The 25,355-nt window shown below is 49.6% G+C and overlaps 1 protein-coding gene across 5 annotated transcripts in view; it reads right to left on the bottom strand.

The window, feature by feature from the left end:
• Nucleotides 1–25,355, bottom strand: part of Tet3 (tet methylcytosine dioxygenase 3) — a 94,481-nt gene that overhangs the window by 29,748 nt on the left and 39,378 nt on the right. For 4 of the 5 annotated variants that reach the window (XM_021664754.2, XM_060383467.1, XM_021664756.2 and 1 more), the window contains one exon: nucleotides 12,323–14,477. In XM_021664754.2, the coding sequence (XP_021520429.1) occupies nucleotides 12,323–14,477 (2,155 nt within the window). The remainder of the gene's footprint in view (nucleotides 1–12,322; nucleotides 14,478–25,355) is intronic. The other variant, XM_060383468.1, reaches the window with a different exon arrangement.

Raw genomic sequence — 25,355 nt, 5'->3', positions numbered from 1 at the left:
CTCACGTGCATGCTCACACATGTGCAGATAGATGTGCACACGTGTTCAGGGGCTTGAGACAGCCAACAAGCATCTTTCCTTGACCCATCTTCAAGTTCATTAAGACAAAAGTCTCAAAACTGAACCTAGACTTGGCCAATCCAGCTGGTCTCGCTTGCTCCAGGATCCCTGGTCACCCTTTGGAGTATCAGAATTATAGGTATGATGCCATGCACATCTGTGTGGGTTATGGGGACCCAAATTCCAGCCCTCATGTACTCTGAGCACTTTATTCACTGAGCCACCTCCATAGACGTCCACTTTTTTTTTGAGGTAATATTTCTCTTTGAACATGGAGCTCATCTTTTTGGCTAGACTGGCTGTCCAGTGAGCCCCATGGACCACCTGTGTCCTTCACCCCACCGCTGGGGCTACAATGTGGGTCCTAGGGACCCCAGTGCTGGCCCTTATGCTCACCCAACAAGCATTTTACCCACCGAGCCATCGCCTCAGCTCAAGAGCTCATTCGTAAGGCCTAGCTGATAGGCTGTGTATCTCGTAAGGTAGGCTTTCCCAGAGGACCTTGTGCGCCAGGCATCAAGGAGAGGATCGTTCTATTATGTAACTGTGAGTGGTACACACAAGAACAAATACGGATCTTGTGGACAAGAGCCTGGGCAACAATGGTGGCTTCGTCCCCAACCTCTCTAATCCCTGTGCCTCTGGGTGCAAGATAAAAGGCTCATGAACTCAACAGGCTGCTATTGTTCAGGCTCTTGTCAACGACTGTGGGGCTGTGAGCAACTTACACAGCCTTCCTAAGTTCCAAGCAATTAAATGATAGTTGTACATTACAGAGCAGCTGAGGATCAGAGGAGCTGTCAGTACCAAGTCCTCAGCATTTTATGAATGGCTTCAACCACAGAGAAAAAAATGACTTACTCCACATACACCCTATTCTGAACCATGCAAAACCAGAAGACGACAGAGGAAACATGGTGGAGGCTGGGAGAGAGCAGCCTTGAGAGCATGAGGGTTGGAGTTAGTGGCCTGAACGCTCTTTATAGGTGCTAGTAGACAGCTACATCATGGCATACAGAAAACAGAATGTGAGACTATGACAGAGCTTCTGGGCTTTGTTCCAGCTTCTGCTACGAAGAGGAAATGCAAAGGAATGAACTGACTACAGGGTCTTGCAAGGCAACTGAACACCGGGTAGCTCTGGTGGCTGCCTTCTGCCCCACGTCAGAAAACTTCAGCTTACACAATTTGCAGAGAAAGAAGGAGACGTTCAAGGTGAAGCTGAAAACTGAAGCCTGGCAATTCTGCCCCAAACCAAGCCTATCTGGAAACTGGCTGGTCAGGTTTCTCTGGGAGGGCTGCCGAAACCCAGGGAAGACACCCCGGAAAAGCCAAGGCCACAGCTGACAACACAGCCCAGGTGTGTCTTACAAGCACCATCTCTTTCCTGAGTATGTTTTCATGTGGGGATGAACATTAAGTGCCCATTTCTTGTTATGTAAATATCTCACTTAACAGTTTTTGCCTTAAAAATGTATTCTGTGTGTGCACAACACACGTACTGAGGTGGGAGGACAGCTTTATGGAGTCTGTTCTCTCTCCACCTTGGGTTCTGGAAGCAAGCCTGGGTACATAAACGGAGCCACTCCACTGGCCCGATATTGCTTTACATAGACATCATTACACACAGCACTTTTATAGGTTCCCGAGTTAGGCGTTAACATTAGTATTAAGAGATACTATAAATATGAAGTTATGTGAAAACCCGATGCTTAATTTGAATTGCAAATGCTTGATGTATTGCTAAGCATTTCAACATGACGGACACCTACATACCTGAGCTAACGAACTTCTAATGAGAAAAGGTTTGCTCTAGCGCTTGGGGTCAAAAAAATTTAGCCTATGGTCACTTTGCCCTGATGTTTGGGCCTGTGGCGGCACAAAGTATCACAGTGGGAACACAGGCCATAGGCTTGTTGTCCTTATGTACAGTAGCTAGGAAGCAGAGAGGAGGAAGGAGGTGGGTCCTGCAGGGAGGCTCTCGAAGCAGGAAAGTAAGCAAATCAAACTAGCTTCAGGAAGTCCCTGAAACTTACCATCTTCACTATGCCCCTCTGCTAGAGCAGGCAGTCAGAGCCAGGGTTGCACTGCAAAGAAGGCCCCGATACCAGAACAGCTTCCTGAAAGAAGCAGAAACGAGCTTTGCTGCCTGGGAGAGGTTCAGACCAGAGTCCCTTGGAAGCGACACTCTCTACCCTGTCGAGCTGCCTGCAGGCTGTGCACTGTGCTGCGCGTTTCCCAGCTTTCGTGAGCAACATCAACCATGCTGGGCTGGGCCTTGGATGCAGCTGTCGGAGTCATTTCTATTCCTGTAGGTAACCCTTCACCCATACTCTTGTACGTAACTCCGAGAAGACTCACGGGGCCACTAAGCTGGATGTCAGTGGTGTCTGTACACTGGTGGGTTTGGGTTTGTTTTTGAGACCCCTGTCTGGGGTGAGTAGTTGACTGTGCTGCATCTTCCCAGGAGGAGTTTGGTCACACGCGTGCACACCCCCGACAGTCTAACTTACTTCCATTAGGGCCCACCTCCTACGGGCTCCACTTTCCCCCAGTAGTGGCAAAGGCTAGGAACCCAGCCTTCATCACAGGGGCCCTCGGAGGGCATCAAGAGCCCAACGACAGCAATCACTGCGAACTTAGGGTCTACTCACTGAAACAGCATAAATGCTCTAACACTCTCAAGAGCTGTGGACACTCCCAGCTCTTTTATTCTGACTTGTAATATTATCCACCAGAGCACCAGGCCAGCTTAGAGGAAGGTCTAAGATTCAAGATCTAAGGCCAGAAGAGTAACAACATGTATTCCAAACATCTTGTATAAAAAGCGAACACACACAGATAGCAGACACGCCTGGGGAGTGGACAAGGTTAAATGATGTCCAAAGAACATTGGAGCTGGCCTGAATGTGCTTCAAACCAGTCAAATCTGGGAGAAGCTGAGCAAAAGAAGGCAACTGTAGCAAACAGACATTAAATATAAACACTGGAAGAGAATGCTTAGTTGATGAAACTACACAAACACAGGAAAAAACATTTCATTTGTACAATGTTCGCAGGCACAAAAAAAAAAGGAAACTGCTTTCTAAAGCATGGGAACACCTTTGTGTCATTAGAAATTGAGCTTTTTGAAAAAGCTTAGACTTGCTTAAATAGACACATCTATCAGTACATACAGAGAACAAGGAGAACAATGAGAGCTAAATAAATAGGTCACCACTTTTCACCACCACATACACTGTGTCTACTTGTGTGCTGCTAAACATGAAGGGTCTTTGAAAAAGTGATGGTGGAATATGAGTGCAGGTACTCAAGAAGGCCAGAAGGTGGCATCAGGCCTCCTGAAGCTAGAGTTTCAGGTAGTTGTGAGCCATCCAACATGAAAGCTAGGATGTAAATGTAGGTCCCCGGAGAATGGAGCAAGTGCTCTTAACTGCATACATAGTAACTTCTTGTTTCAATACTGAGTCAGAACACATTCTTTTTGAGGACACTTTAAATAAACAGAATGACGGCTGTCAGAGAGTCAAGGGTGTGGAGAAGTGGGAAGTTGCAAAGCTGACTATGTAGGATAGCTTACCTAAGTGGAACCATGTTTCTGTGACTGGACTATTTCACCTAGAGAAGATGCTTTCTAAATCTAACCTTCAGAAAAATCCAGGAATTAAATAGAAGAAAGACAGAGAGAATGACAAAACCATTACTCTGTCATCACCAATGAAAAATTAATCCATTCAAAGATCATGGGGACCTGAACAGCTTTGGCAATCCCAAGGATGACTGTTGGATGCAAAAGGGACAAAGTAACTTTATAAAAGCACTACCCGGCTCTCACTACCCTAAGCTGGTGGGGAAAATGGCATCGCTAACAGAGGGAGTGATGGGAAGCCCTGGAATGGGGGTGGAGGAGTGTCACCTAAGCTAAACACATCCTTCATCTTACTTGCAAGTCCACAGGAGATACAAGCATCCAGAAGCTTGTTAGCCCACACCACAAACCCAGAGTGCAGATGTGACAAGCGGACAAGCTAGCCCTGATCGCTCTGATGGTCACTTAGATTTGCCTGCCCTGCCAAGCACACCCGCAGAATTTTACAACAGTGTAGCCAGGATTACAGCACCCCGCAAGAGCTCTCTGCAGGCAATGCCGCGCCACCAGGCCAGGGAGGTGCCACTCTGCAGGGCTGAAATAATGTACTGTAAATCAGCAAGCAATGCATGGTGCTTCCCGCAGCAAAATGAGCTGCAACAGCCTTCTTGGTAATAACACTGAACCTGCAAGTCACTGGGGGGAGGGGGCTGAGCCTATTTATAACATTTAGTTTTCTGACCTTTGGTTTTCCATGTTTATTGCTTCTAATTTTCATTATTTCCCATTTTTGCCATAGAGTTTTGTATTCCCCTACCACACCATCTCTAACTTGGACAATCTCATGTTTTTGCTAACACTAATGGCACCTTTGGAGATTTTAGTGCCTCTAGAACTTCTTCCATTTCCGTTACCATCTGCGTTTTGTTAGTGTCCTTGTGAATACACTTCCCTCTCTGGATTACAAGGTGTTTAATATAAGCAGGGAGTGATGGCACATGCTTTTGACCCCAGCATTCATGAGGCAGAGGTATGCAGATCTCTGAATTCCAGGCTAGCCTGGTCTACAGAGTTAATCCCAGGCTAGACAGGGATATGTGAGGCCCTGCCAGGGAGGAAGGGAGATGAGGAAGAAAGGAAAGGGGGAGAGAGGGAGATGGAGAAAGAAAGATGTGTAATATAATAAATCCATTTCAAATGTGAGTACGTCCTGTATTTTATTTATTTTGACATTCTGATCTCTAAGGCCTTAATTTTCAATCTGTAGTCAAGGATGACCTTGAACCTACACCTCTGCCTGGTGAAGCTTTTGTTTAGGAGAACTATCAGTTATTCTATATTCTGTACATCTGAGTGTATTCAGCATTTACTGCTAGCCCTTCCCCTAGCACAACTTCCCCGTCTGTCATTATTGTATACAGTCCTGGACATTTCTTAAGGAGTCCTTTACATGCATAAATTGTGATCTCAGTCATTCAACGATATTGCAATACCCTACTCAGAACTGCAATAGCTATATCCGACCTAAAAATCTTTACTAATCAGTAATAGCTGCACAGGTCAAGAGACTCACAGGGCCCCTTTACTTAAGGGGGCATATGAAAAGCACTCAACCTCATTAGCCACTAAGGAGATGTGCATAAAGGCACAAAGAAGTTCTGTCACACACCACAGTGCCAAATACTGGTGCTGCTTGCTGGTAGGGATGCGGAGTCAAGCTGGTATGAGTTTACGTCAACCACTCTGGCTAGCTAATGGTGCCACCGACAGAACACAGCCTTAGCCCTAGGGAGAGATTCAGGGTTCTGCCTGCCTCTGCCTCCCAATGCTGGGACTAAAGGCGTGTGATTGGAGATCTACCCTTCATTCTTACTACTGGGTGAAAGTCTCATTTTTAATATGCCTCTATGTCCCCACACCACAGGTGGCCTTTCCTCATTTCCAATTTCAGTTCTTGAGGGTGTGGGAGCGCTGGTGCACACGCACATGCACACACACGCACGTACACACACACACACACACACACACATACACGCACACACACACGCACGTACACACACACACACACACACACGCACACACGTTTTTGCTTTTCATTCTGAGACAAGGTCTTGCTTAATTGTGTGGGCTGGCCTTGACCTCACTCTAATCAGATCCTGAACTTTTGATCTTCCTACCTCAGGCACCAGAGAAGTTAGGATTATAGGCAGGCATCACCAGCCTCAACGTTAGGTAATCTTTGAGAGGGAAAGCTTATGCCCAAGGCCTCTCACCTGCAGCTTCTCATACTGTTTTGCAATGCACGTTGTGAGGTGCATACTTTTTTCCTGTAAGCATACCGTGTGGCCAGAGCTTAGCGGCATCTGTGGCCTTTGGATGTCAGCAGTATTGCATCTGCTCTGCCAACCCAAAATGCCTTCAGCCAAGAGAGGGATAAGGTAGCCCTCCTAGTAAAACCCCGGTTCTAGACTCATTTGCCCCAAACAGAATATTACCCTCGTTTACTTAGCTGCTGCTCAGATTCTTCCCTTAGAAATGAAGCCAGAGAAGAAGACAGCGCAGTGGGCTGGAAGGGGACCAGAGACGGCAGGAGTTTTAGCTCCAGGTGTCTGTTTGATGGAGTTAAACGCCTGTAAATCTCTAGCTTTGTGTGTTGAGGGTTGGGTTAGACCTGTGGGAGGGACTCTCACTTTGTGCTACTCCATCCAGTTTTTTCAAAAGGCTCACATCAGGGAGGACTTTTCCCTGGAGTTTCAGTGAATAGCATGCTCTGCGCAATGGCCTCAGTCTAACACTGCTGGGTCTCACCTACAGAGTTGGCTCGTGGTGTCTGGCTTCCGCTGCTGCCAGCCAACCAGAGCTGAGGGCTTACCCAACCAAATGCTTGGAGTGTGAAGTCCCACTTTGCGCCTCCACAGGTGGTCTCCAGTCTCCAAGTTGTAGGGCTCCTGAGGGTCCAGGATTGTTTCCCCAATACCCAGTGCTGTGCACCCTACTGCTGTTCTCAGGACAAGCTTCTATGCGGGCAGACAAGCCTGGCACCTGTGGCTTAAGATTAGGGCCAGCGCTGGTTTTCAGGCATGGAAACTTTCTTCTTTTATTGTATTCCTTTGGGCTCCTTTCATTAGGTTTCAGGAAAGGAATATTTTGCTATCTGGATATTAGGTCACTGTTTTTTCCCTTTCAAACCCATGTGGTATTTTTCCCTTCTCCATTAAGGTAAAGAGAAAAATGATTTAAGTCTTAAAAAAAAAACAACTCTGTTTTCTCTCCTTACGCCGGCCAGTGAGACAAGAAGCAAAGTGAGGTTTCTTCTTTCTCTTTCTTTCTAAAATATATACGAGCTCCTCTGGAAGAGAGCTGAGGAGAGCAACATACTATTTTTGGGAGAATGCCTCCCACAGGGCTTGGGGTATTTTCCTTAACTCTATGCACTTCATCTTATACTCACTAAGACAGAAAGAAAGCTCTGTTCTACGCCTACCAGACTGGGGGAAGAAACAAAACATATTTTTCTATCATTAGCAAGAGGCAAATAAAAAGCACTCATAATGAAAGAGGGGCCTCTCAGCTTCTGAATGACCTCCTACCTTCCCCTTCCTCTCTACAGGCACACTATGGAGAGCAAGTAAAGCAGTTGCTGAAGCCTGACAGCCAGAGTTAGAGCCCCAAGACCCACACAGTGGAAAGAGGCACAACCACCTTTGACCTCCACAAGCACGCTGTGGCACACGAGCACACTCACACACAGACGAAGAGAACAGTAGTAGACTCTAGGGCCTCCACTTTCCCAGCAGGGAAAGCTAAAAGCAGAATGCACATGGGGACTGTGAGCACTGCTTTGTGACACTGGCACACAGAGACCACGTACAGCCAATGCCCAGATCTCGTCGGGTTTTCTCTACGCTTAGCAATCCTCTGTAAGGCCTCAGCTTTTTAACGCAATGCTACGGGCAGCTTGAGTATACAGCCAATAAAATCCATTTCCAAAAGCACCCACTAGTGTAACACTTCCTGAGAGCGGGGCAGGCAGATGGTCAGGACCTGTCCTGGATCAGGATTACTGGAAGCAATTCTTCAATGTGATCAGATCACCTGCTGAAGTCTATGCTGCTGGCAATTGATCTTCCTTTATATAATAGGTCTACAGCTGACCACAAAGACTGTGAAGAGATTATCCTATGCTTATCACACATCTCTGATAAGATGAAATAGAGAGGTGGAATAAGGTTGACCAGTTAACCCAAAAATATGCAGGGTGCCTGCCGGCCTAGACGTGTCAGAATTACAAGGGACAAGACTGTCATCAAGAAACACAGGCTTTAACTGCAAAAGTGAGCACACAGAACCCTGTCAGCCAGCGTCAAACACTGACTCACTCTCGCTTGATGCTCATGCTCCCCGGAAGGGGGGCTGGGTTGGACTTTATCCTGCCTTTTCCTCCACATCTTCCTGCATGACCTTCACCCCCAATGTGAGCCCGTACCCCTAAACATTGGTCATCTCTATTGTCAGGCATCTTTCTGGTCTACACGTTTAGTCGGGAAGTGACCGCAACCGCAATGCCCACCGTCATCACTTACAGCAGCGCCTCTAACTCCTGGATCCAGTCCTGACCTCTCACACCTGCCACGCTGGCCTGCGCTCTGCTCTAACACACAGCCCGCTGCCCAACCTGAAATCAAGAGTCACACCAACCTTCCTCCTCCACTCCTAACGCCTGCCACTGCTGAAGTTCCATCTTTCCCCTCTTTCCTAACCAGCAGTCTCTATTTTTTTTCTTTTTAATTATTATTATTATTATTATTATTATTATTATTATTTTGAGATAGGGTTTCTCTACAGAGCCCTGGCTGCCCTCAGAGACCCATTGCCTCTGCCTCCGAGTGCTGGGATTAAGGGCGTGTGCCACCATGCCTAGCCTTTGGCAGTCACTAACCCAAGCACCCACAATTTCTTGCTTGAGCTTGCAAACTGGTTTCTCTGCTTTTAGTATCATCTCTCCTTCCCCTGAAACCACTCTCCCACCACTCCCAGTGAACATACCAGCCACACCAGAACTTGTCTTTCTTGCATCTCTCCTCACCACATCTCATGTGGTTTTGCATGCCCTTTCACTTCCCTGTACTCAGTCCTTTCCTTAGCAACTGTATTCCTGTTTACCACCTATGATCCTCTAAAACTCAGACATCAGCCTTGCCAGGAAGTTTTCTTTGATCCCCTAATGTAGGACCAGATTCTCCACTTTTATCCAAATGCCCTATTGTTTTAAAAATATTTTAAGACTATCGTATCAAAATGAACACAAGGGAAGGGAACAAATTTTCAAAAAAAAAAAAAATGCAAGTTACAGGAAATAGACTCTATGTGATTACAAACCAAGATAAGTTCGTGTTCTCCACTCCGGGCTGTCCCTACCGATGTCACCCAGTAGTCGCTGAAACCAGCCACGTCTGCTGCACATCACTCCCTCCTCAAGGCTTTCACACAAGCATTTTCTCTTCTTTAGGCAGGATACCAGGCCTAAAATGCACCGGTGCCTCCTGGCCCCACACAGCTAACCTCCTGCCTGGGTTCTGGTTAGTTCCCACAGCTTCCTGCTGGCTGCTCCTCAGATACATAAAGACATGGTTAAAAGCTAACCCAGATTGCTTTCTCATCTATGAAATAGTGACTAGATCCTAAAGGAAGCTTTTCCCACTAAGATAGTGTTCGGATTCGTTCTCTGTCCTAATCTTTCTCTCTGGGCATTTCTCCATTACTGAGTGTGGACACAGCAGTCCCCACACTCCAGTATCCTGCCCATTCCTGCCAAGGGTTACAGGATAGTTAAGGCAAATAAGGTATCTCCAACGCAAACTTCCAAATATCAGGAACACTGCAACACCCACACACTCTCAACAGTAAAGATGATGTTTGTTTGTGTTTACATGCTGTGTGTGTTTGTCTGCGTCTGCGCACGTGCCATGTTTGTGCCTGGTACCAACAGAGGCCAGAAGAGGGAGTCAGACGCCCTAGAACTGGAGTTAGAGATGGTGTTGAACCTCTGTTAAAGGGGTGCTAGCTACCAAACCTAGGTCCTCTGCAAGAGAAGCAAGCAGAGTGGACTCTCCAAGACTCACTTCATAGCCCAGAAAACTTCTTATATCAACCTGCAAATTCTGCCTACCAAGGGTAAGGGATAAATTTTTGGAATGTGGGATGGTCCCCATCTGTCATGGATCTCAGAGTGAGCTCTTTTGTTGGAAAACCTTCTTCACTGATTTACTCTACCCAGAGCAACTGAAAAGGCCCATTCTGGACATGGGGCTTCTAAAATAACATTGACTGTCTTTCCTGACAGGAGCCTCAGGCCCTCCAGAAGCTGGAGGTCAACCCCTTCATCTGCTGCTGTCTGTGGTAGTTAGGCCTTGCTTATCAGTTAACCAGCTTCAGTCACAGTATGGCCTGCTGGGAGCCTGCAGACTTGGCTCAGTGGTAACAGTCTGCAGCACAGCCTGATGACCTGAATCAGAGCCCTGAAAGCCCACTTAATAAAAGAGAAAACCATCAACACGTTATTTCCTGACTTCCCCTGCACCATACACATACAAAAAGCTAAAAGAAAAATAAGAGTGTGCAAGTTTTGGTTAAGAGCCCAAGTGCTTAAGTTCAAATCTCGATTCTACCACTTTTATGACCTTGGAACAGCATTTAACCTGACTTTTGCTTCCACCTGTTGAAGGGGAGCCGGCTCCAACCCTCACATCCTGTGACTGCACGGTGGATCAAATGAGGTGGTGACTGAAGCACTTGGTCTGCTGCCTGGAGCTGAGCAGTGTTTCGTGACTAGTACTATCGCTCTCAGCGGCTTCCTGTTTCAGGTCATCACCCTCTAGGATACACTTAAAGGTTAGAGAAGGGTCCAAGCATTCCCAGCTAGTGAGTGATGGAGCTACACCTCAGAGTCTAAAGCGGCCTCGACCAACCCTCACAGTCATAAAATGAGATTTTGAAAGTAACACATTTATTAAGGACCAACTAAGCCCTAAGCAGTAGGTAAGGAGATCTGGGCACTATATTCAGACAAGTGGGGCAGACATATAAACACAGAAGGGCAAGAGGGGCCATGCTCATGGTCTGTACACACTTCCCCTAAACACTGGGGACCGAGAGCTTCACGGTCAAACCTTACAGTCATATCTGACAAGGAGCAGAGCTCATGAGTGCTCTTCACCCCTCAAAGAAATCCAGGGCACAACGAGTAAATCCTATCACGGACTCCCAGAGTCTGGGGTTGCTGGAGAGGATGGAAGTCCAGAGCCCCTCACTCACTGGGACAGGCACCTTAGAAATCATTTGCTGTTCGCACATTTTAACAACTCAGGAAGACAGCCTTTGTGTATCACACAGCCACAAGAATTCAGTGTGCTTATCGTGAGTGTTGCTGTGTTCGTTCTGTCAATACTGAAAGGCATGTGCCGTTCATGGGCCTTTCTTAAGCAGCAGGGCACAGGAACCAGAGCAGATCCAGGGCTGCCAGAGCAGCAGCAAGAACCTCCTGAGATTGTCACATCCGTGCAGTGTCCTCGGCGCCCAGGGCAAAGCCTACAGACTGATGGGCTGTCTTGCCTTGACCTGTGGAACAGGGACACCTGGCCCAGATCTAACCGTGACAGACCCGGTGCACGTGTTGCTTCTAGCTGCACAGCCACTCCAAACCTGTCCTGAGTGAACAACACTGCCATGGCCAAGACCCAAGACCTCTTCCTGGACCATCATCCAGCTGCTTCTTCCCCTCCCTCCCCCTCAGACACTCTCTCCCTCTCATTTTCCTTACAGCTCCTGTTCCTGGTTAGTCTCTTCTTCCCCCATAAGCCAGAAGTTTTTCAAATGTACAAGATAACAAAGACATCACTTGCTTTCAAACCTTCAGGAGCACACTGCTCCGCCTGGGTCCATCTCCTGACATTGGCCCCTGGGCCCTGACTGATCTGATCCCTGTCCACCACCTTCAAAGCCAAGAGCAAAGCCTACTTTGCTCTTTTCTTCTTTTTTCCCTAGGCCAAAAAGATTCCAAACAAATCCTACTTTCAGCCGGAGGCACTCCTCACTCCTAGAATAGGGCTATGCAAAGGCACCATCTTTTGCAGGAAGGCCTCTGTGATGTCAGGGCACAGAATCTAAAACCACCTGGGAGATGGGCCTCTGGGCATGCTTACGGAGGGGGTTAACCTTGACACAGAAGGCCAGCCCCTGTGGGCAGCACTATGCCCCTGCTGACATTCTGATTACATTAGAGGAGAAAGGAGCTGGGCACCAGCAAGCATTCATCATCTTCTGCTTCCTGGCCGTGGTTGTCACATGACCAGCTGCCTCAAACTCCTATCTCTTTGACTCCCCTGCCCTGATAGATGGCACCCTTGAACTGTGAGCCAAGATTAACTTGTTTTCCTTTAAGTTGCTTTTAGCTGAGTATTTTATGGCAGCAACAGGAAAGGAAAGGAAGACAGCGTCTCTGACGGCGGCTTCGGCTACAGTGGTACCAGTTTCCTTTTTTTTCCATGTACCTGCCAGCTCGTTTCCCAGAGCACAGCACAGCAGTAGGCAGTCAGTAAGCCATGTGCCAGAAATGCCTTGAAACCCAAGCCCGCCAGGCAACTCTGTCCTTCCCTAACACTCGAATGGACTTACCAACACAATCGCAGGTGGGAAACTCAGCCTGGGCCTTCTTGGCAGGCGTGTCCAGCAGACTCTTGGTAGGTGTGTCTAGGTACTTAAGAGGTGATTCCAAGAAGCCGCTGAGGGTGGGTGTGAGTGGGTTCTCAGCCTTGGTGGGTGTGGCTTCCTGCCCTCCCTCCTCTGAATGGAAGCAGGTGGTTGAGAGCACAGTCACAGCCCCTGAGGACTCAATCTTGATCTTCTTGGGGGAGCGAGCGGCAAAAGGGCTCTCTGGAGCTGGGAGACACGTTGACTGGTTTTCAGGGTCTTGAATGGGCACCGAAGGAGGGCCAGGAAGCCCAAAGCTATCCCCAAATTCAGCCTCAAATTGCCGGATGAGCTCCTCCAGCTTGTCATCGGCAGGGGGAAGGGGGCCACCAGCAGAGCCTGGCTGCATGGCTGCCGCAGGGCTGGGGGCCCTCATTTCCTGAGTAGGGGGCAGCAGGCTGTCCCCGGAGGGACTAGGTGCAAATAGCGCAAGAGAAGGTTCTGAGGGTAGAGGGGCAGCAGAGCTCTGGGAGGCAGCACCCTGGGAGGCGGGAGGCAGGGCAGGGAGCTGGGTGGGTGGAAGTGCCTGTCCTTCTGAGGTTGGGGATCTTAGCCCTTCCAGAATAATCTGCCTAAGAGGCAGGAAGAGAGGCTGCATGTCCCGGGACCTGGACTTCTTGATCTGAATGGGCTTTCGGACACTGGTCTTAATCCCTGGGGTGGTTTTCTCCGCTCCCACAGCACCTCCAGCTGGGGTAAGGGGCCTCCTCTTCTTCTCCTTGGGTGGTTTGTCGGGAGGCCGTGGGGCAGGTGAGCCTGGCGGAGCCCACCAGCCAGGAGCCTGAGGCTCCGTGGGAGCAGGGAAGGAGGCTTCACGGGCCTGTTCCAAGAATAGGCTGCGCTTGTGATGAAGGTGTTGCTGCAGCGCCGTCTGGGCCTTCTGGTGGGTGTCGGGCTCTGACGATGGCAGGGGAGCCTCCCTCTGGGAAACAGGGGATGGTGCGGGGGCTGGGGAGGAAGAAGGGGCCTCAACCTTGACCTTGGGCTTGGTGGGCAGGGCCTCAGGCCGCTTGAATACTGACTGGATGTAATCACTGGCGCTGCCCAATAACTGCTCCAGTTCAGCCATAGGGTCAGGGCTTGGGCGAGGCACAGGCCAGGAGTTCCGGGGTGTCGCTGGAGGGGTGTCCGTGCCCCATGCTTCTGGAAACTCAGTTCTTGGAGTCGCTGGAGGGAAGGTGGGGCTATCAGGAACAAAAGTTGGATGTTCCTCTGGGGGAACCACAGGCCATGAGGGGGCCCGGAGGTAGGACTGGGGAGACCTGAAAGGGGCAGAAGGGGACAAGGCCTCCGGGAGTGGACAAGAGGCCTGGGAGGAGGAGTGGGAAGGCTGTGGGAGGGCAGAGGAGAGCTGGGTGAGGGCCTCGATGGCGATGGCTGTCTGCAGGCTGATGTTTTTTTCCTTGGCAATGCTCAGGGCGCTCTGGGACAGAGGCAGGCCCTCCAGGGGAGGTACCTGGGGCACCTCAGAGCTAAGGAGTGGTCTGGTGCTTGGGTTTGGGAGGCTGGCTTCAGCAGGAGGCAGAGTACCTGGGAGCCGGGGCCGCTCCTGCCCTCCCTCCATGGCCACAGACTTGATCTTCCCCTCCAGCCACTCGAGGTAGTCGGGGCACTCTGGGCCATCGCAATTGCAGTTGGGTGGTTTCATGCCATGCCTTGCGAGGGCCAGGGCTGTCTGTAGCGTGTCAAGGTCTTCACCGCCCTCAGGGCAGCTCTCAGGTCGGGTGCCCCTGCTCTTGTCCACAGCCCCACGACTCATCTCACGGTTGAAGGTTTCATAGAGTCGGGTGCTAAGGGCCCCATATGAAGACACAGCTTCGGCCACAGCCGAAAAGGCCACCAGATCGTGGGCATCTTCCAGGCGAGCACTGTGAGCAGGGCCTGAGGCAGCGTCCCAGTCGGGCTTCTGGTCTACCCGCCAAGGCCCCGCAGCTCCCAGCAGACTGGGTCCAGCGGGCTCTCTAGCACCATTGACCGGCGCCCCTGAGGTGCTTAGCTGCCTTGAATCACCATGGTACACTGGCCCTGAGTCCATCTGACCTGGAACAGGTCCATCAACCGGGCTGAGCTCTGAGCCTGTCTGGAGAGAGAAGAGAGGAGAGAGAAGAGAAGGAAAACCATAAACCACACTCTCTGTAAAGTGTCACCCCACTTCACACTACCCAGGTACACTTCAAATACACCCCTCTTTTCTGGCAAATTCTCTCCCTGGTACTCGCTGAGCCTCAGACTTTTCTTCATGCATCTCCACTCTTTAGCTGGCTTTACCAACTTGTAATCTCAGAGCTGGGGAGGGGAGACAGGGTGGTCCTTGGGCTTTGCTCTGGCCTACTTAGCAAGCTCTGGACCAATGCGAGACCATATGGGAGGAGAGGTGTCGGGAAGGGTGACTCCTCAGCCATGACACCCAAGGCTCCGTACACATACACTGTGTGAACACACGCAAACACGCGAAGAGGTTCTATGCAGAGTCCTAAGCGTCACTGGGCCCTGTGAGAGCTCAGATCAATAACAAAAACCAAAAAGACCGTACAGCTTCCAATAACCGAAGTCATCCCAGGGTCCTCCTGTCAACTCTGTCTCTGTGGGAGGAGGGAAAGCAAGCTAACCAACCCCAATGTGGAATGGTGTGCTGTAAACAGGAAGCTGGAAAGCTGTCCCACTTGGCCCGGGCAGGGATTGGCCACAGCTTCCTACTGGGGAGGAAACCCACAGTTCCCTTCTCTCCCGGTTAAATCCTCTCAAGGTAGGAGAACCAGCTAACGTTCCCACACAGCCCCGAGGGAAATACGGATGACTGACCCTACTGATGAGCCCCATCCCATATCGAGATTGGCTCTGCCTGACGTTGAGATTAGCCCCACTCCACGCAGGGCCAGTTGGGATGATGGCATTGAATTCCTGCTTGAAAAGAATCAGGCCTCTCACCCAGGCCACGAAAGAGAAGGTGTGATTGAAGTGGGGCCAAAAGGACCTAGGTTCAGCGAGGTAAGAGTGGATACAAAGGCATGGCATCAAGTTTGCAAGATCTGTCCCTGGAAAGTCCTTCCTTTCTATGGAAGGCCAGAAAAACCCCAGAAGGAGTGACAGATTCCGAGCCACAGGCAGTAGGTGGGAGCCTGGTGAGCTGCAAGACTGACAGCTACTGAAGACCTCAAAGGTCACAGCAGCTGCCGCACAGGCCACCAGTCCAGCTCTGCAGCACCTCCAGAGGCGCGGCCTTAAAAGCTCCATCTGAAGCAGGCAGCAGTGCTGGGAAGCTGCGGGACTTGGGAGTAGAGCAAAGAAGTCCACGGGACCCCAAGCTCCTTCCCTTGATTCCCGGCTCCATGAGGCGAGCGAACACTTGGCTCTGCCACCTGTTGCCCACCATGATGACCTGCCTCAGACACTGTGATGAAGCCAAGTGGCCATTGACTGAAACTTCTGAAACCATTAAACAACTTCCAATTTTTTTTCTATCTCTGTTGCCCTCCCCCACCCCGACAGCAACGGAAAGCCGACACACCGGAGAATTTTAGTGAAGACACCACCTTAACCAAATGATCAACATTAGTTACCAAACAGTTGACCAGAAGCAATTTAAGGGAAGGGGGTTTGTTTTGGCTCACTGCCTGACGGTACAGTCTGATGGCAGTCAGGGTGCGACATCCCTCGCTCACACTGAATACACACAGGGAAATGCCGACGCTTAGCCGGCTTTTCCTTTTCATTCCGTACAGAATCTCAGTCCATAGGATGGTGTCCCCACATTTAGAATGGGTCTTATCCCTTCAGGCAGTCCTCTGTAGAAAAGCCCGCAGAGACCTACCCAAGGGTGTGCCCTACTGTCCAAGGCATTTAACCCAATCAAAACTACCCATTACAGTCATCATTACAATACGACAACACCAACACTTGGATAAGCCACAGCACTCAAAACTCAGGGGAACTTCTGCCAAAACATAGAACCTGAATCTATTCATGAGGAAATCATCAGGTAAACAAAACTGCAGTTGACTCCATAATACCTGAAGTGTTCTCTCAAAGCCTAAAATCAAGGAAGAACCTCTTCCAAAGTTACATAAACAAAATATGTTTATAGGTTAGATCTCAAACTAGGGTAAAGCAGCAGTTGCCTTCCTGATGCAATCTGAATAGCAACATGAACAAGATACCGCTTGGTCCACCCTAATCTTGACTTGGATCGTTACGTCATAGGTAAGAACACACTTCTGGGGATGTAGCCCCATGGTAGGTCACAGGTCTAATGTGTGGGGTCCGAGGTCCAACCCTCAGTTGTGTGCTCCTCCCAAAAGGTAGAAATTACAAGTACAGAATCCGACTTGGAGCTGAAGAACTAGTTGAGCAGTTAAGAACAGCTGTGGCTCTATCAGAAGAACAGAGTTCAAATCCCAGCACCCACACTAAGTGGCTCACAAATCCCTGTAACTAAGTGGGAGCCGACACCTCACTTCTAGCCTCCATGGGCACTCGTGCTCACACAAAAAAAATCTTTTTAAAAACACTCAATGCCCTTGTTGTTCTGACAAACACATCCAAGTAGTTAACAGTAAAGGGACACAGTGGTCCTAATTTAATCTCAAGAAGTCATAAAACATTTATATGCATATAGAAAAATACATACATAGAGAGAAAATGCTAGAGCAAATGAGAACATAAACATTCTGGGTACATGTGAGTTCCAGGTATGATTCTTGCAACATTGCATACATTTTAAGATTCTGTCAAAATAGAAAGCTAAAAAAACAAATTAGATCCTTGGGTATCACACAAAATACAGTAAGATGACTAAGATATCACCAGCTCCAAGACTGTCAGTCAGGCACAGCCATCAGGCTGCAGATTGGCAGTTGCCACTGGTCATCAGGCCTGCTGCAATGAACCCTCAGCCTACAGATCCCATCTCCTCATTACTGTTCCTGTTCTGGCCACAAACAACCCACATGCTTCTCCAATGTCTCAGAGCTTGGAGCATGTGCTCCCAGTTTCTGGCCAGTGGTTTGTTGATCACTGCAGCTTATTCTCCAAGCATCACTTCTATTCCTACCCAGTTTGCAGAGTGAGCTGTGCCTCCATCTCCAGGACTCTTCAAGGTGACCTGCACACTGTGGCTACTTCCCTATTCTTCACTTACACGCTATTACGTGTCTAAGCAGCTGCCTCCCCCAACGGGTGGTAGTTAACAGAAGGCAATGTTGAAAGCCTACGGACTCCTGTGTCTTTCCTACCCATGCTGGCACAGCAGGACCCTCCCCGGCCAAGGAAAATCTCCTATCCCACACTGGCCATGCAATATCTGCTGAAAAACTTTTAGACACCTAGGAATGTGTGTCATGGCGTACTGCTCGCCTTAGAAACTTAGTGTGGCCTACAGACCTGAAGCAGTGCAGCTTCACACGCTTATGTGAAGGGACAGGAGGAGGAGCAAGCATAACCAAGAAGAAACATCAGAGAGCAGCAAGATTCACAAAACACTGTCAGGAAGACTAATGCCACATGAGCTGAGGCTTTCCCAAAATGGTCAAGACAACGAAAAGGGATTTTAAAAGTTATTTTTGGTGTGTGAATAAGAAGAAAGAACTAAGGCTGGCTGTGCGCCACTCAGTTCCTTGAGAAGGAAAATGCTTTTCAGACCAAAAAGAGAATAAAGGGAAAAGTAGACACAGACATGGAGGGGAAGACAGGAACGCCAACACGGGTGGGAGATAAGAAAACCCCGAATTCCAGTTTCCTGGCTAAGGACGCCATCTGACATATTTCTTGATAGCTGCCAGCGAACCTGGAGCAAACCTGCCAGCAGAAGCTGCCAATGAGCACTGAAGGCGAGCATGCTCCCAGCTTTCAGTCCTGAGTTTGAAAGCTGCTGTGTTCTTGAATGGGTAGAGGGACCATAAGGAGTCAGGTTCGACGGGAGACCATCATCCAACAATTTTTAGCCTGTATCTTACCGTTGTGTGTTTTGTGGCTTATGACACAGAAGACAGATACACGCTGCACAGAGCAGAGCCGCAGCTGCCACAGGTCCAGCTCAGCTGGCCTGAACCGAGTTAATGGTTGCTTTTGACACATTTTAAACATCAAAGTGTACACCACGAAGCCTTGACTTTCTTGAAGGTTTACCTGGCAAATCTGTCTACAGCAGAGAGGAGCTACTGCAATACTGTCTCAGCACACAGCACGCTCCCCACCTCAGCACAAGCACAGCCTTCTGAAACCAAGGCCACCAGTCAGGGATCGATCACTCTTCGAGGCCTGAATCAATTATGGCTTCATTGACCTGTGCTACCTATGAAGCCTCTGCAGGCTTTTGATTCACAACTCCATCCGAAGATGTCCAAGTTTTACAATGTCTCCACAATTCTGTTGTGGCCAGCTACAGAGAGTGCTGGCCTGTACATACCTGTCACCACAGCCCAGCCACATTCAGAGAACAAGCTGTTACGTCAACTGACAGGCGTGGGGGTCTGGAGGTCTGTCACAGTGAGAGGGGCGAGCATAGAGGGGCTCAGCAACTATGTATACTCCCCTCTTCTAATGATGCACTTGGCAGCCTGACGGCCCCCTCTTGCACATCCTATGCACTCACATCACTCTGAACCTAAGCAGCTGCCTCCCCCAATGGGTGGTAGTTAACAGAAGGCAATGTTGAAAGCCTACGGACTCCTGTGTCTTTCCTACCCATGCTGGCACAGCAGGACCCTCCCTGGCCAAGGAAAATCTCCTATCCCACACTGGCCATGCAATATCTGCTGAAAAACTTTTAGACACCTAGGAATGTGTGTCATGGCGTACTGCTCGCCTTAGAAACTTAGTGTGGCCTACAGACCTGAAGCAGTGCAGCTTCACACGCTTATGTGAAGGGACAGGAGCTGCCTAGGAGTTCACCAGCAGCAAAGGGCTCCGTATTCACTGAGCTGCACATACGTCTCTCTCTGAACAGGCGTCTCTCCTTGCCTTACTGTCCATCAGTCTGAGATGTTATTGAATCATACTTGTGTTGGTCTGAGTACAGAAGATAGGCCAATCTCGCCTGAACTGGTTTGGAGTTTAGGCAAAAATAAGGCAAATTGTCTTCAAAGTCAACTTTTAAGGAGACTCCCTATTGACCATTTTATACATAACTGGATGTGTATGTGATTAAAATGAGATGTATTATGGGAAAGGACATACAAGCTAGAGAAATGGTTATGTAACAAAAGCTCTTACATAGAAGCAGGTATGTGATGAGGAGGCCTGGCAGGCTTTGGGCATGGTTAAAACACAACAGCTTAAATTATGCTCCGAGTGTCCAAATCCCTCCTTCTCCCAAGAGGAACTTGCAACAGTCATCATGGCCTCTTCACTAGCTTCAGTCCTGCCAGTGCATCGGGCCTGCTCTGTCACTTTCCTCTGCAGTAGGAGCAAGGAAGCTTTACTCAATCTGAGTGTGTCTTTGTTTCAATTCCTCTACTAAGAGACCAAGAACCCAGACACACCCGGAGCAGACCCTACCCACCAGCAACAACAGGGCTGCTCTCAGAGAAGACACAGATGTTGAATACAGGAGGGATAAACTCCCTGTAGATTGAGTAACTGTGCCACCTGCCAGAAGGACAAATAGGCTGGACCTGGTGCCAAAAGGTCAAGAGGCTAGAGAGAGAAAAGTCAAACAGAGTAGACACAGCCCCGCACTACACCGCATCTATGCAAATTACACACAGCAGACGCAGCACTGTGTACCCAAGTGAAAGCCTGACAGCTAATGACCCATACCCACCAAAACGTGGAACAGCGGCTCGGAGGGCCCGACAGCCCGTGCCTTTCTCACTCTTTCTGGCCAGAATCCACAGTAAGAATACTCGGGGCAGGATAGCTCTTAGCAGTTCAACTATTATACTACCGTCTCACATCCCTTCTTTCCCGTCTTTCTTTTAAATCTAGGCTCGTATCTTTTTACTGATGGGTCCCAAGAGTTTGACACACAGCTATGACACAACCTACACAGGGCACAGTCTCTTCCTGAACATGGGCTTCCTTCCCTCTGAAGCTGCTGTAGGCTGCCATTTCTGACGCAGATGCAAGGGGAAAGCATGCCTGGGGATGTCCTAGAAGCATACAGCACTGTAGACTCAGGTGCACTTGAGCAGGTAGGAAAAAGGAAGCTGCCAGTTCCCACCATCAGGTATGCACGGGGAGTCTAGAAAGGTGCTCGAAAAGTAATCCTCGAGGTGAGGAAGGAAAGTGGACAGGTATTTAGAAGAGGGAAGAAGGGAAAGGAATTTACAGGCAAGGAACAAGCAGGTATGTGATGAGGAGGCCTGGCAGGCTTTGGGCACGGTTAAGGTGTTGAGTTTGGTTGTAGAGCATTTGCCTTGCACGTTTAAGGCCCTGGGTTTGATCCCCAACCACACATGGATCCAAAATGGAAAGCAGCAGGTATGGGGGCAGTGGCAAGGCTACAGCAGAGAGTACACTTGCATCTCCAGCAGGGAAATTTCAGTTATCACTACAAGTCCCAAAGGTTGTGACCCAAGGGCTAGGTAGGCACTATCCAGGCCTGTGATGTGAGGCCTGAACTAAAGCACCATGAAACATGAAACATGTCACAGGGTAAAATATCAACATCAGAGACAAGGAACAAAACACTTCTACTGGGTGAAGTCTGGTCTGGCCAGTCCTGCTTTCTCCAGACTGCTCCAGAGTCTCGTTCTGTTGGGGTGCATAGCCAATTGTGCCCTGAAATGCTAAGGGATGAGGCTCCTGGCACCCCTCTGGAACCTGGGCCCCTGCCTCCTGCAGAGCGGGCTGGCTGACATCTATCTTGTCCTCCCCAAGCTTTGGAAGACCTCTGAAGCTCCAGGCATTAATTAATGATCTCTCCACTACAAGGGGGTACCAAGGGCCCTGGTGCTTCCCTTTCTGGCTACAAACCCTACCCAACTCTCCTGGGGCCCTCCTACTACTGTTGGGTCTCTTCTTTGACTCACGTCAACTCTCCAGTTCGCCCATTCGGTCTTACCCAGGTTAGGATGTGCCCGTCTGCAGCAGCAGGGACTTGCCCCTGGGAGACAGCAAACATCACAGACATGCCCTGAGCGTTTTCTCCTCCCAAGGAGCTCTGTGCGCCTGAAGCCCAGAGCTCACCTTTGCACCACTCCTACCCCCCTCCAGGGACACGAGAGCCTCTGCTGGACCGTCATTCCACATCCTGCCTCTGACGTTCCTCCTGCTCCCTCATCCTCTCTACTGAACTCCCTTCTGGCGCTCCCTAGTGCCCACCACTGTCTCCCAGACAGTGCAGGGCTTCAACAGCAGCAGCCAGCCTCCCTACCGGAGGGACTCCAGAAGCCCTGATGCTGGGCAAGGCTGGGAAAGGAAGGATTCTCTACTCTGCAGAGAATTCAGTCAGCGCTGCCAGAGAGGGCTTCAGACCCAACCCTGGCTTCCTAAGTCTCCTGATTCCCAGTACGTACACGCCGGCTCTACAATACTCTACTGAGCGGAAAGCAAAGGGAAGGGCAGGACCAGGAGATGGAAGTGCTGTGTTCATCCTTTCTCAGCCTTGGCCGGAGGCCGAGTTAGAAGAGGAAGAAGCCACTGGGCTGGCCTGCTGCTTGTCAGCTACACACCACGTTAGCAGAAACCCGTCCAAGGTATGGGCAGCCAGAATGAGCAAGCTCCCATCAACATCCACGAACGCCTATCTCTCTGCGGCAGACTCGGGTGAGTGCTCCTAAATTTGAGGCAATAGCAGTTGCCTCCTGACCCAGATCTTCCCACCCCAACCCCAGCTCGGATCCTCCACTCAGCCAAACTAGCAGCTGCTGGAGGGTTTGCAGCCCCACCCTCTCCCTCAGCTCAGTTCAGGCCTCTACAGGAGGCAAAAATCCTCCCCTCCTTCCCAAATGAAAATAGTGCGGGGATCCTGTTTATGGCATTCTATCTAGAGCTGATCAATTATTCATCTCTTCAGAGGATCCTCCCCTCCTGAGCTTTCTGACAAAGCTGATGTATAATGGAGAGACTTTGGAGGCCCTGGCAGAGGACGCACACAGCTGCCCACTTTGGCAGGAGACCATGTGTGCACACGTGTGCACACAGGCTAGTGAGTGCCAGGGGTGTAGCCCCTGTGTAGACTGCAAACCTGAGAAGGTCATGTCTAACTCTTTGACTACATGACTCATTCACTACATGACGGCAGAACTACTTCTTGTTAGGGAGGGGCTAGAAGGGCTCATGGTTACTATTCATGTGATCAATACAGCATTTGAAAGCCTCCCGCCTTTCCGAATTCAAAACGGACCTATACATAGATCTTCCTGTGACTGAGTGATGCTCAAGAAAATGCTGAAACTCTGCTACATTTGGCAGGAGTACAGGACTATGGGAGTTCATGCCCTCTGACCTAACAGCAATTCACGTGCCCGCAAGGAGGAAAGGAAAAGAGGCTGAAGCTGAAAAGCAAACCTGTAGAACTAACTGTGCTAGAGCACCCTCAGGGCAGGCTGGGCACCATACTCTCCCTCTCATCCACCCTTCTCAAACCCTATAGGCACCACACACAGGAACGCTGAGCATAGAGAAGCTAGGTGCCATTCCTGGTCACACAGTACTGCCATTTTTAATCACCAAGTATTCTGAATCTCATTTTAGTAAATGTAAAAAACAAAACAGTAAAGCAGTAGAAGAAATTAAAATGTTGCAAATGCCAAGACTGCTTTCCGTGAAGCATTAACAGAAAAGAACTATAAGCAACTTGAGTGTTCCAGAAACACAAGAGTGGTTTTACAAAGTATTTGTCTTTATGGGGGGAAAATGGGAAAAATACTCAACTAACGCCCCTCCCCCCCTCACATACACGAGGTGGGGGAAAAGTAGACACAGAAACCCAGAGACAGAGGACACAGAAGCTGAAGCGATGGCTCAGAGGTTAAGAGCACTGGCTTCTCTCGCAGAGGCCCAGGGTCTCGTCCTCACACCCACATGGCAGCTTACAACCGTCTCACTCCAGGTCCAGGGAATCTGTTACCCTTTCTGGCCACCTCAGGCACCAGGCATGCATGTGTACACATATGTGCAAGGGAAGACCCATACCCTAGATAAAAACTAGAAAGTAAAAAGTAAAACCAGAGCGATGCCAGGTGTAGTGGCACACGCGCCTGTAATCCCAGCTCTCAGGAGGCTTAGGCAGGAAGGTTTGAATTTGGGGCTAACCTGTTCTACAAAGCCTAACTGTCAAAGCAAAATCACAGTGAGACTCTCACCACTGCCACTTACTAGCTTCATCACTTCAGGAACTCTGTTCTTCTGTCTCCTAAGTTTGTACACTGAGGGCCCTAAGACCACGAGGAGTAAGCGAACACACGACCTGTGGGCGCAGAGCACGTGCAGCAGCAAGGACTGCAAAAGGTATGGGGCTTTTCTGTTTGTTTTCAAAGACAGGGCTTCTCTGTCTCTGGCTGTCCTAGAACTCGCTGTGGAAACCAGGCCGGCCTCATACACAGAGATCTGCCTGCCTCTGCATCCCTGGCTGTTGAGATTAAAGGTGCCCACATGGCCCGGCCAGGGTGTGTTAGTTTAAGTACCCATGGTTCGGCAGCAGCTCTTCCTGACACAGCACTAGCAAAAAGGCCGGAGGACTATCATTCTGGAAACATTTGTGGACTATGATTAACGTCAAATACACATGTCCTGTGGCCCTATAGTTCCAGTCCCAGAGAAGCCAGGTGAACACGCAAGAGGTGGCACCACAGTTCACAACAGCAGCATGTGCAGATGCCCGAGAGCTCACCAGTCACGGGCCAGATGAGCTGTAGGCAGCAGAGGAATGACGGACCACAGGACTGGGACAGGGTACCACAAACTACGAAGATTACAACAGTGGGCAGAAAGGAGATTCTTTGGTTGGGGGGGGGGGGTAAAGGCACTTGCCTCTAGGCCGACAACCTAAGCTCCATCCCTGGAGCCCACACTGTAGGAGAGATCTGACTTGTGCCAGGTCACTCTCTCGCATCCTCGTGCACCACGTGTGCCCACACAGAGAAACGTAATGTGTGTGAACTTAAAAGAGCCAGCCTTATGCTGGCCTAGCGGTGCACACTTGATCCCAGACCCGGGAGGCAGAGGCAGGTGGATCTCTGTGAGCCCAAGGCCGGCCAGCCTGGGCTACACAGTAAGATCCCATCTCAAAAGCAAAAGCAGAACCACAAAGACTGACCTTCGAAGGAGCACATTAATGTGTGCATGTATACATTTATTCTACTAAATAAGCAAAATTAATTGTAAGGGAGCACAAATGTATAATGAAAACTTCAATAAAGGAAAGATAAACATTGAATACAAGGCAATGGTTGGGTCTCTGACAAAGACAGGGTGGAGCAGAAGAAAACAGGCCTATGAAGAGTGCTTATTTGTTAGGTCTTATCTGTGATACATCATGATGTGTACCTAGTAACATACACCAGAGAAATTACAAGATGACGCTTCACTTGCTGATACATTGTTTAAAGCGGTAACAGGAAAAATATAAAATGCAAAAACACAGCAAATATGTTCATTGGAGGAAGATGATACCTCAGAACGTGTTCTCTACATGGTGACTGGGAAAGACAAGGTCTGGTGCAGACCAAACCTTCTGCGGAGGGAGGATGCTTGAACTTCCGGGTCCACCTGTCTCCGCTCTGTGAATGTGTCAATTACGAAGATGTGCTACCACACCCAGTTTTATGCTGAACATGGAGTCCACGGCTTCTTGGATGTGGGCAGGCACTACCAACTGAGCTACACACCCCATCCTCAGGGAATGTCCTCCTGGAGGGGAGGTGAATGCCTTCTGAAGGGTGGCGGAGGGAGGGGGCAAAACAGTGCCTGAATGAACAATTCCATCCCTTTAACAAAGCACAGCGAAACAGAGCCGAAGGTGCAGGGTCACTCACACGAACAGCACTTCCGGGTGACAGACTGCGTGTTAAGCTTT

This window comes from Meriones unguiculatus, chromosome 5, assembly GCF_030254825.1.
Source record: "Meriones unguiculatus strain TT.TT164.6M chromosome 5, Bangor_MerUng_6.1, whole genome shotgun sequence".
Lineage (NCBI taxonomy): Eukaryota > Metazoa > Chordata > Mammalia > Rodentia > Muridae > Meriones > Meriones unguiculatus.
This window is presented reverse-complemented; position numbering and strand designations above follow the sequence as displayed.